Here is a 10,049-nt window from a genome sequence, read left to right on the forward strand (position 1 = left end):
GCTTGTACCGAGTCACATTTTTTTAGTGACACACCAATTTTGAAATACCACCAGGGTGTGTGTGTGGTGTGTTTGGGTGTTGAGGACTCAAGCACAGGTACAGTGCAGGGATCAGGCTCTGACCATTTCCATTTCATGGGAACCAAGTTCTCAGGAAGGAATTTAGATGCCTGAAGCTCTCCCTCAAAAACCCCCTTTTGGCTCAGCTGAGTGCAGGAGGAGCTGGGTCCAGACCTGCAGGGCCCCTGATGCTCAAGGTCACACAGGAAAATATAGTTGTTGTCCTGAGCCCCAGCCCCCTTTCATCTTGCCACTGCTGCTCTTACCTCATAGCTATTATTACTTTATATATATAATAATTAACAAAATAATATAAAATCTATACATTTATATAAAATTACATATTCTAATAATATAATATTGATTATGATATTATTAAGCAGCCTGAAACAGGGAGACTGCCCAGCTGCTGAAAAGCCACTGTGCATGCCAGGGGTGCCCCCATGTACCCGGGGGGCTGCATTCTCGAGGTGCGTGGTGTCCACTGCGGTGCCCAGCGTCACAGGGCCAGACTCTGCCTTCTTCAGGTTCTCCTTCACCTCCACCAGGCTCAGCTCCAGATCCACCCTCTGGTTCTCCTTCCTTTTGCATTCTTCTTCTATCTCCTTCAGCCTCTGCTCCAGGCTCTTGTCTGTGGAGGGAGGAGTAACTTGGTGAGCTCATGAGGGGATCAGGGACCAGGTCATGCATGTCCTGTACGCTTTCCTTGTATTTTGCCCCAAGTGGGACTGTGACACAGCAAGCTCTTACTCTAGTGCAGTTTGGGCTACGTGACTCAGCTCAAAGCGCCAGGTCTCACCCTTGGTCCTTCTAGTCCCATGTGGGCCAAGTTCATTGCCCCTCCTTCCCCATGGTCCCACCTTGGCTTATTTCCACACATTGCCCCTTTCCCTGCTCTACCTGTGCTGCCCCCAAGCATTTCCTTCAGCTCCCGTCTCTCCTTGCGCAGCTGGGTGAGCTGAGCCCGGATTTCATCCTTCTCCTTCTCCAGCCGCTCCTTCTCTTCTGTAAACCGCTTCACCTCCACCTCTGTTCTGTTCTTGCCCAGCTTGGTTTCCACTGCGGCTGCTGGAAACACAACCCACCAAAACAAGCTCAGCCAGGGGAAAAAAAGCAGGAGGGAAAAGCTTTTCAGGTGCTTGGAAACAAAACAAATGAGGGTCTAGAAAGTCACCAACTAGAAGACTCATCAGCCCCTTAGCAGCCTCTGCGTAAAGCTCCTATAGAGCAGAGCAAGCCCAGCCCACGCTGAGAGCAACACCACCTCCCTCCACACCCCTCCTGCAGCAGGTACCAACCAGCCGCCCGCGCAGCCCGCTAACCTGGCAGTGGCATCTTGGGCCGGTGTGCGGGCAGCAGCTGGGGACTGCCCGCTGTCACTGTGCCCACCGGCAGCTCGGGGGCCGGGTGGGGAAAGGCGATGTTCTGCTGCTGTGTCTGGATTTTGACGGTGGGTATCCGTGGCAGCACCTCATCAGGCTCTGGCTTCTCTAGGTGTTTCTGGAGGAGGAAACAAAGTGATCATGTGGTGGGGCGGGACCTGGCTTATTGGTTAAGCCTGGCTGTGCATCACAGGTCAGGACAGTACCTGCTCCAAGGTCTCCATCGGCTTACTACAGGGCTCAGCTTCCTTAGCTACGAGGGCTGTTTCAGCCGTGCTCTCTGCTGCAGCCTTGTTGGCAGCCCTTTCTAAAGTTGGCGAGCTGAGGGGTGAAGGCTGGCATGACTTTCTGCCAGCACAGTGTAGGAAGGACTTCACTGGGGTGAGATCCAGGTACACTCTGTCTTGGTCCCCCTCCAACTTGCTCTCACTCTTGGGTACTTCTTCCTGCAAAAGGAGAATGTTGCCCTGAAAAGGGACCATCTGCTGCAGGCAGAATTACAGAAACATCTCACTGCAAAGCAGCATCATCTCAGGAAAGCTGGAGTATTTTCCGTAAATCTTAAGAGGCACTAAACCCCTGTTCTCCATGTCATTCCACACAGTGCTTTTTGGTGTACTGAAGGAAAGGCCCCCTCCAGCTCTCCTTCAATAGGTCTCTTCAAGGGCAGCAGCAGCCCCACGTAATGATCTCATGCTGTTGTACTTCTAGCAAGCCCTGCCAGATTCTTTGCCTTTCCCAGCATAACAGTCCCATCTTTCTAGTCCTTACACACAGCACTTGCCTCTCAGGCATCAAGAGGAGCTTTGATACACTGGGCTCTGAACAACCCCCTGTCCATCACCAAATAATCCATGTTATTTGCTGGGATTTTATCCCAGCTGCCTGATGATCCGTACAGCACCCTGCTGGAAATCTCCTTCCCATTCCTTAGCAACTCCTCTCCAGCACTAGCTTCTGCCCTATTGCAAAAGCCTGGATTTCCCCAGGGCCTGGGAATCCCCTCCACCACTATCGGGAAAACCTCCCCCTTCTCTTCTGGAGACTCCACCTGGCTAGATGTTTGCCAATGGTCTCCACAGTGTTCACTGCAGCAGGGCAGCTGCTTGCAGCACTGAGCATCTTACCTCGGGCAGGTCTGGCAGGTCCACATCGTCGTACAGCTCCTCCTGCTGTGTCCTGCCCTTTGGCAGGTTGTCGATATAGGTGTTGGGCTCAGAGTACTTCCTCTGCATTAAGCTGTGAAGAGGCAGCAAGACATCCCATCAGGAGAGACCAGTCTCCCTGCCCAGCCACGCTGTGCTGCTTTGTGGGACATCTGAGCATAGAGGTCTGGGTGACAGTGTGGCCAGACACAGAAGATGAGAAGGTAGAGCCAAGCAGCGTGACCACTGCTCCCATTGCCCATTAAGCAGCGCCCACCTGAGTGGGGCTGCATTTTGCCTTGGCCTTTCCTTTGCCGCCCAACCCTCAGGCACAGCACCATAGCAATACTACTGCCCTGCCCCTATGGCTTGGTGACCCATGTGCCCACAACCCCCAGCCAAGCCCACCCACCAGCTGCCTTTGCAAAAGCCACCTGGGCATGTACCCTTAGCCCCAAGGCAAACTGCAGCTCAAGCTAGATGCGATGTGGTGGGACAATGACAAATTCTCTCCTGTCCCCCACAGAGCTTCCAAAGGAAGTGACTGAGCTGCAGCAGTGAATTTGCCACCTATGCCCATGGCAGCCAACCTCTTAGAAGCAGAGGGACCCCTGCTCTAGTTTGCTTCCCTTCCACCAGCCCTATGCAGTCCTGCCCATTACCGCTGACGTACAAGAAGGAGTTCTTCGCAGCGCTGACAATGCAGGAAACCCTGTCCGCATCCACATAATCATAGGTAAATTCCTCTGGGTCTGTTTTCGAACCTGACTCCGACAAGAGGAGGCCCAGCCAGTGGCCCATCTCCTCCGAGGACTTTGCCTACGAGGTGATCAGACAGATAGCACAGGTAGCAACAGCAGTTTCTCAGCACTCCCAAGGCTAATGCTGACAGCCCTGGGAAGGGAACTGTGCTGGCAGACTTCAGGCTTGCAAGGGGAAAGGTGAACAGCCAGTATTTGTATTAAACCTGGGGCTGCATTAAAAGAAGTTCCGCTCTCCGTAGGGACCGATTCACAAATGTGGAAAACACATGAATGCAGCTCTTTTTGCTTAACTCCCTTCTAAAATCTCTAGTCAGTCTGCATTTTCCTTTCCATGGCGATCAACCCTGCTGCCTACCAGAGTAGGAGAAGTCTCTGGGGCTGGAGGTGCTGGCGGGGAGCTGCTTCAGTGTGGAAAGCGTGCGGGTTTAATCTTGCACCAGCAGAGCGCAGCAATGGGATGGCCAGGCACAGGCTGCGAGCTGCCCTGGGCACGGCAGGGAGCCTGCCAGGTCCTGGTACCAGAGCCCCAACCCCTTCCAGGGCTGTTTCGTTTAGGGAAAGGGGAAGGGCAGAGCGTGAAGGGGAGTCAGAGAACATCAAAGAGAGCAGCCCCTCGCTTCAACGTGGTCAGTACCAAATTCTCAGCTGCAGTGAACAGTCTGATATGTTGTCAAATGAAGAGTTAAACATGGTGCCTTGAAGTCAGCTCTAGCAAACAGCCACACGCACATCCACCGCGGTAGTGGGAGTTTTCTACCTGCAGCAAAAAGTGGGCTGATGCAGCCATCTTTTGCTTTGATTTGAGGAGTCACGGCGGTAAGCACAAAGTAAAATTCAGGGCAAGTAAATCCCAAACTGGAAAGGATATTTTAAGCTTCCAATCTGTTTTATGTAGCAGAGACTTCAGTCCCTGGGAAGCCTGCCAGCCAGCCTGTACATCGAGTCTGACATCCCAATAAAATACAGATTCTTCCATTCACAAAATGTAAATGTTCCCAGCACCTCTTCTTCACATCTGTCATTAGGCAAAATTTCTTCTGAATCAGAAACTAAATGAAAACACCGTCAAAATTCATGGCAGGCCTTCAGAGTCAGTTCTTTAGCTATAAATATTCCACCCACTGGAAAAATACAGGAAATTGCTCACATTGTCCACCTCCTGCTATAATCATGCTGTCGTCAGAGAGAACTAAGATTAGAGATAAACAGTCTTGGATGCAGGCAAAGGAAAGTAACAGATGGAGATGAATTCACTTGCACTTTCAGGGGCAGATCTGTGATTGGTCTACTTGGGGTCCATGACCCATGGCTTTGGGACTCCCTGTTCTCAGGAGGTAAGAGTTCTCTGCTCCTCCTAACCACAGACTTAAATCCCTAAAGTGACGTTTCTCTCATCTAACAACCACCTGAAACACATCCCATAAAACTTAATCATCCAAGGTTATCCTATAGTAATGGGAGAGCGATGGGCACCTCCGGGGGACCCTTCATCCCATCCTAAGGTGAGTGCCTAAGATGATGGCTGAATGGTCCTCTGGAGGCACCAGCATCAGACACAGCCTTACCAGCTAGGTGGGACACCTTCTAGGTGACCACAGGTAGGTGAACCAAAGTCTCATACTTCAGGTTCTGTTTTGCTGGACTGAAGGTTCCTCTGGAGAACCTCTCCGGCATTTAGACCTACTAAAAAGCACCCAAGCTGATGATCTAAAGCATAGCTTTCTTGGAGGCATACACCTTACCTCCAGAATGACCCGTTCTTCCCCGTTATGCAGGATGCGGAAGGAGTAGAGATGGTCAGGGCTTGGCTCTGGGATGATTTCACAACCTGCCAAACTCAGGGGCTGCTGAGCCAGTTTGCTTCGGTTCTTGTCCTGGTAGAAATGGAGGTGACCATCTTTTATCTGACACCAACGGGACTTCCACTGGCTGTTCACCAGCACATTCAGGTAACCTGCAAGCAAGCACAGGTTACTTAGACACATTTTCCATCCCACCAGGAGAGGAAATCCAAGCTAACTCTGTGCATGAGAATCTCTGATGGGTAAGTTCCAAGATAACCACACAACACAAATCCACAGACCATGACAAAGAGCTAAAGCATAATCCATACAAAACAGGGTGAAAAGGGTAAAAATCCATTTAAAATGAGACCCTTGAAATTCAGGTTAGGTTTGGAGCAGCAAGTTAGCCACAGATGGCTGGGCAAAGTTGGTCCCAGATGGTGAATTCCAACTGACCCACACATCCCCTACTGACTCCCACCCCTGGGCTAATGGCCAGGAGAAGCAGCACAGATGCTCTCTGCGTGCACGTCTGCTGTTACCTGCCCTTCCTCTTAGGTCACCCTGCGAGCTATTGCTCACCCTTGTAAGCCACACAGTCACCTTAATGTGTAAGGGGCACCCTAATCTGCATGGATTTACTGGCACAGACCAAAGAGACTGTGGCATCTTCGTCTCTTCAGGCAGGACACCCTGGCACATGCACATTTGAGGAGGGCGATGCCTGGTGCTCACCCTGCCCTGCACACCAAGATCCAGCCCTGAGAACAATCCCTGCAGAGGGGCCCATGCTGCCACTTACTTGATGTCTCTAGAGATCTCTCTGGGCTATCCAGGGAGCTGGATTTTTTCCTCCCAAGGTTCATCAGGTTGCTCAGTTTCAGGCCAGTTGTGCCCTTCTTCTTAACTACCAGAAAAAGAAAAAGACATGTGTGTGGCTTTCCCAGCTCACAGCCGTACATCCAGCCTGCTGACCCAGCTGGGTGTCCTGCCCCAAAGCTTCCTGCTCTGCCATCCTGCACCCAACAGTGCCGAGACAAACACATCCCTTGCAGAGGGCAAAACTACAGCTCAGAGACAGGCTGTAATAGTCCAAAGCCAGGGAGATGATGAGCAGTATGGCACCAACAATCTCAGTTAAGTGATTTGCCAGAGATACCTCGTCTATATTGCTTTAAACTTGGGTTAGTTCTGACCAAACACCCGTCACTGCTGGAGCTGTGGGAAGGCTCTTTGCAAGATCTCGCTGTGCAAGTGCCGGTGTCCCTTCCATTTTTTTTATACCACAAAGAATTGAATTAAAAACTATTTCCCATAAATATTTACTGCATTCAAATGTTTTCTTTCTAAAAGAAGGACTCAAGGTGGAGAGGGGCAAAAGAGCCCCTTTATAATTTTCCTACCAAGCACACACTGAGTGCATGAATATGCCTCTGTCATCATCAGGTAATCCTGGTAAGAAATCAAGTTGGATGCTTTTAGTCCAGATTTTCCTTCCTACTGTCATAACAAAGTGATGAAGTCCTAGCACAGAGGGACTCAGCAGTCAACCTCCATCTCTTGGGTGACTCCAGTGAGACCTCAGAATAGGTTTCTCTTTCTCCAGTATATAGATGGCTCAAACCATCCTTCTAATAGAGCAAGTCTTCTTTTAATGTACTTATCTGCCCCATCTTGTAGATGGGGAATGCAGCTTAAAGCCCAGAGTCAAATGCCTGAGTGTGAAGGTGTAACTCTCCTTTTGGAGACAGCTCAACATTTCACACAGATACTCCCAAGTTTCTCTGCAGACATATCTGAGGAAAAGTCACTTAGGTTGCATTTATGCCATCTCAGCCTGTCCCAAAGTGCAGAGTCATGCAGGATAGCTGTGGTAGGGCAGGTATCACATCCAGGTTTCTCAAGCCCTATCCTAACTCTGTAACTGCTGAGAAATCCCAACATCCACCTGTCACTTTGTTATGAAATCAAATGCCCAGGCAGTGAGTTCACACACATTTTTCACCCTGCATCAGGTCAGTTTGAGGTGCCAGTGGCAGGAGAAACTACAGAAACCCTCGCCACACGCAGGGTTGGTGGCTCAGTTTCCCCGTCATTCCTGGGGTGAGGTTTTACCATCTTTTGTCTCAGCTGTCTCTGGGTGACCGTCTGTGCTGCTTCCGCTCTCAGAGGCTGCAGAATACCTCTCAGGTGCCTCCACCTGTCAATAAGCACCAGACATAAGCTCTGCAGATGCACATGACCCATTCCCCCAGCTAGCACCCACCACAAGTGACTTTTACCCTGCTCCTAAATTATGAGCTCCCACCCTCCCCGTTACAGATGCTCTCACACAGACATCCCCCACCTGCCCTCTTATGCTGTGCCCTCCCCGGCATGGGCTGATCCAGCATGTGAACCACCCCAGCTGGGTTTGCCTCTGAGGTGTTGTGGTGGCACTACTGGTGCCACCCCATGGCCTCCTGTCATGCAGCCAGGCTGGTAGGGGCATTTGTCAGTCCCAGTAGGAGGGCATGGGCAGAGAAACCAGCCAGGTGTCCAAACAGGTCCCTTCTGGGTGTCCACCAGAGACTTAGGAAGGTTTCTTTTTGCTTCCACTGTTGTGGAACTAGTTGCCCCCAGGGCAGCATCTCCTAAACGTGGGCTACAGACTGGCCCAAGCCCTGGCATCCAAGATGAGATCTTGGGGAGTACAACTCTCCCATTGGATGAGATAGAGGCTGCTGCCCTGTAAGAAGGAGAGCCCCATGCTGAGCCAGTTTTGGGGAAAGATGGCAACAAAATTAAGACTGCAAAGGAAAATTAAGATTGTTCCAATAATGCTCCGTTTCAGCAGAACAAGGGTCTCGTTACACTCATACCAGTCTTTGCTCAGATAAAACTACTGCGCCTACAACTATTATTTGTTACAGGAACTGTGTAGAAAAGCCCAAGTGCCAGTTCTCTCTGTAGAGACAAGGTGTACCTTTGGGTAACTGAGACGCTGCGAATCTGGGATGTACTGGTTGCCTTCACTGCCTCCTTCGCACAGCACACCACTGGTCTCCTGGATTACCTGTACAGAAGGGGAAGCCATAGCCTGTGAGAGAGCTGCAGGAACGAGATCAGTACCTCTCCCCCACCCAGGTTAGGCAAAACTGCATTTGCCTGGAAGACCCATGGTTTACGCTCCCCGTGACCCCAGAGACTTTTCTGGTGTAGCAGCAGGCAGCCAGCAGAAACTGCCAAGTCCAAGTCAGCCGAGGACGGGCTGCCAGCAAAGGCAGCCCTGGTGCCTCACAGCCCTGCTGCCACCCCAGGCTCTGCAAAGGTTCCTTCTGCAGCTGCTGTTTCAGGGAAAGGGCCACATTTCCCTGTCCTTAGCCAATTCATGTTGGACACCCAGATATCCCTCCTGCCGCAGCAGCTGGGCTGGGAGGCCTCTCCATGGACTCCTGCACGCAGAAGGTGTCAGGAAACCACAGGAAGAAGCTATGGGTCATGAAAATGAAGTGGTGTATTAGTATACGGGCTTGCGGTGAGGAAGGGAAGCAGAGCACACAAGGACAGGGCTGAGATGAGATATAGTCTCCCAGCAAAGCACAAGAGCAGTAGCAGGGCAAGCCCTGAAGGTGCCACTGACCCTGAGCCACTGTTCCGCCTGGTCTTTGCTCTGCAGCCCCAGCACGATGACGTCAGCGTTCGTTGGGATGATCTTCAGCTTGTGCTCTTTCTTCCTCACTTGCTTTTCCTTGTGAATAACAGTGCAGCCCAGCAAATTCACGTCGAGCTGAGGGCTGTGGTCTTTGGAGCTCTTGTAGCACTGGGGAAGGAAGATGGGAGGGCAGGTAAGAGGCTGAGGAAGAGCCTTCCCTCTTGCTTACTAGTGTGAACTCAAGCCTAGACGTGGCTCAGAGCAACCACACGCATTAAGTGCACTGAACACAAGAGGGCTGCAATGTCTACGCTGACTACACACAGGACATCTCTCTGTGTATAGAGATACACATACATCTATGCACACGTATGTATAATCTGAAACACTTCTCACAGATACTGTCAGAAGGTCAAGTACGTGGTTAAGCTAGTGCGGTAAGCACCCCTTCTTAATAACCTCAAAAAGTTTCCTCAAGAAGCATTTCTAGGCATTTTGGAAGTTTGTGATTTTGGCCACAAACATGCCCTTGTGTCTCCCTCAGCAACCCCACGCCTACGCCCCTTCTGAAAATGGAATGAGATCCCCAGACCCTGGGACGTGTTTTTTGAAGGATTGCTTCAAGAGGTACTCTGGTTTTGCCAGCCTGTTAACATGGCCTGAGGTGCCACTCCCCTCCCCAGCTCGTGAAAATAGATTGTTTTAGGCAGAGGACAGAGGATCTACCCACCAGCAGCCTGGTGTCCTTGATAACACATAGCTGTTTTGCCCACTGTCCCAGCCACTTCTTTCTCCACAGGAATGCACAGATGCGGGCGTCCTTCATCAGCTCAATGGTGGCCTCTGTGGACGGCCACTGATGGGTTGCCGACTTGCCTTTGCTGCTCTCTTCTTCATCATAAGATTCATAGGAGCTGCTAACAGCTTCACCATCTTCTATTAAAAAAGCAAAACTCTATCATTAAGTACATTTCCAGGGCAACTCTGAGCCCGCTGCTTGCCTCAGCCATGCTCACACATGCAACAAGCTTCCAGCATAGGGACATGTCTTTTGAGATTCTCCTGCAGGAGGATAAGCAATAGGAAAATAACTCCCATAGATCCTTTTTTCTTTCTAGCCCAGTATTAATCTCATTGCAGTGTTTTGTGCCTAATAGCCTCACTTAGCAAACACTCAAAAGACACTTCTCAGTTGACCATGAATTCAAGAATGTTTCCTTAGACATATTCTGATGTTTGCTGCTTCCCCCGGCCCTCCCCCCCCCCCCGCCCCCCCCCAG

The 10,049-nt window shown here is 50.9% G+C and overlaps 1 protein-coding gene across 1 annotated transcript in view; it reads right to left on the reverse strand.

Moving 5' to 3' along the window:
• Nucleotides 1-10,049, reverse strand: part of AFAP1L2 (actin filament associated protein 1-like 2) — a gene marked incomplete at its 5' end in the record, with an annotated part of 27,255 nt that overhangs the window by 1,229 nt on the left and 15,977 nt on the right. The window contains 12 exons of the mRNA XM_010134152.1: nucleotides 510-691; nucleotides 961-1,128; nucleotides 1,383-1,560; nucleotides 1,649-1,888; nucleotides 2,570-2,681; nucleotides 3,261-3,406; nucleotides 5,094-5,305; nucleotides 5,938-6,042; nucleotides 7,251-7,335; nucleotides 8,101-8,190; nucleotides 8,758-8,937; nucleotides 9,500-9,705. Of these exons, the coding sequence (XP_010132454.1) occupies nucleotides 510-691; nucleotides 961-1,128; nucleotides 1,383-1,560; nucleotides 1,649-1,888; nucleotides 2,570-2,681; nucleotides 3,261-3,406; nucleotides 5,094-5,305; nucleotides 5,938-6,042; nucleotides 7,251-7,335; nucleotides 8,101-8,190; nucleotides 8,758-8,937; nucleotides 9,500-9,705 (1,904 nt within the window). The remainder of the gene's footprint in view (nucleotides 1-509; nucleotides 692-960; nucleotides 1,129-1,382; nucleotides 1,561-1,648; nucleotides 1,889-2,569; nucleotides 2,682-3,260; nucleotides 3,407-5,093; nucleotides 5,306-5,937; nucleotides 6,043-7,250; nucleotides 7,336-8,100; nucleotides 8,191-8,757; nucleotides 8,938-9,499; nucleotides 9,706-10,049) is intronic.

The sequence above is a fragment of the Buceros rhinoceros genome, unplaced genomic scaffold (assembly GCF_000710305.1).
Source record: "Buceros rhinoceros silvestris isolate BGI_N320 unplaced genomic scaffold, ASM71030v1 scaffold11844, whole genome shotgun sequence".
Taxonomy (NCBI): domain Eukaryota; kingdom Metazoa; phylum Chordata; class Aves; order Bucerotiformes; family Bucerotidae; genus Buceros; species Buceros rhinoceros.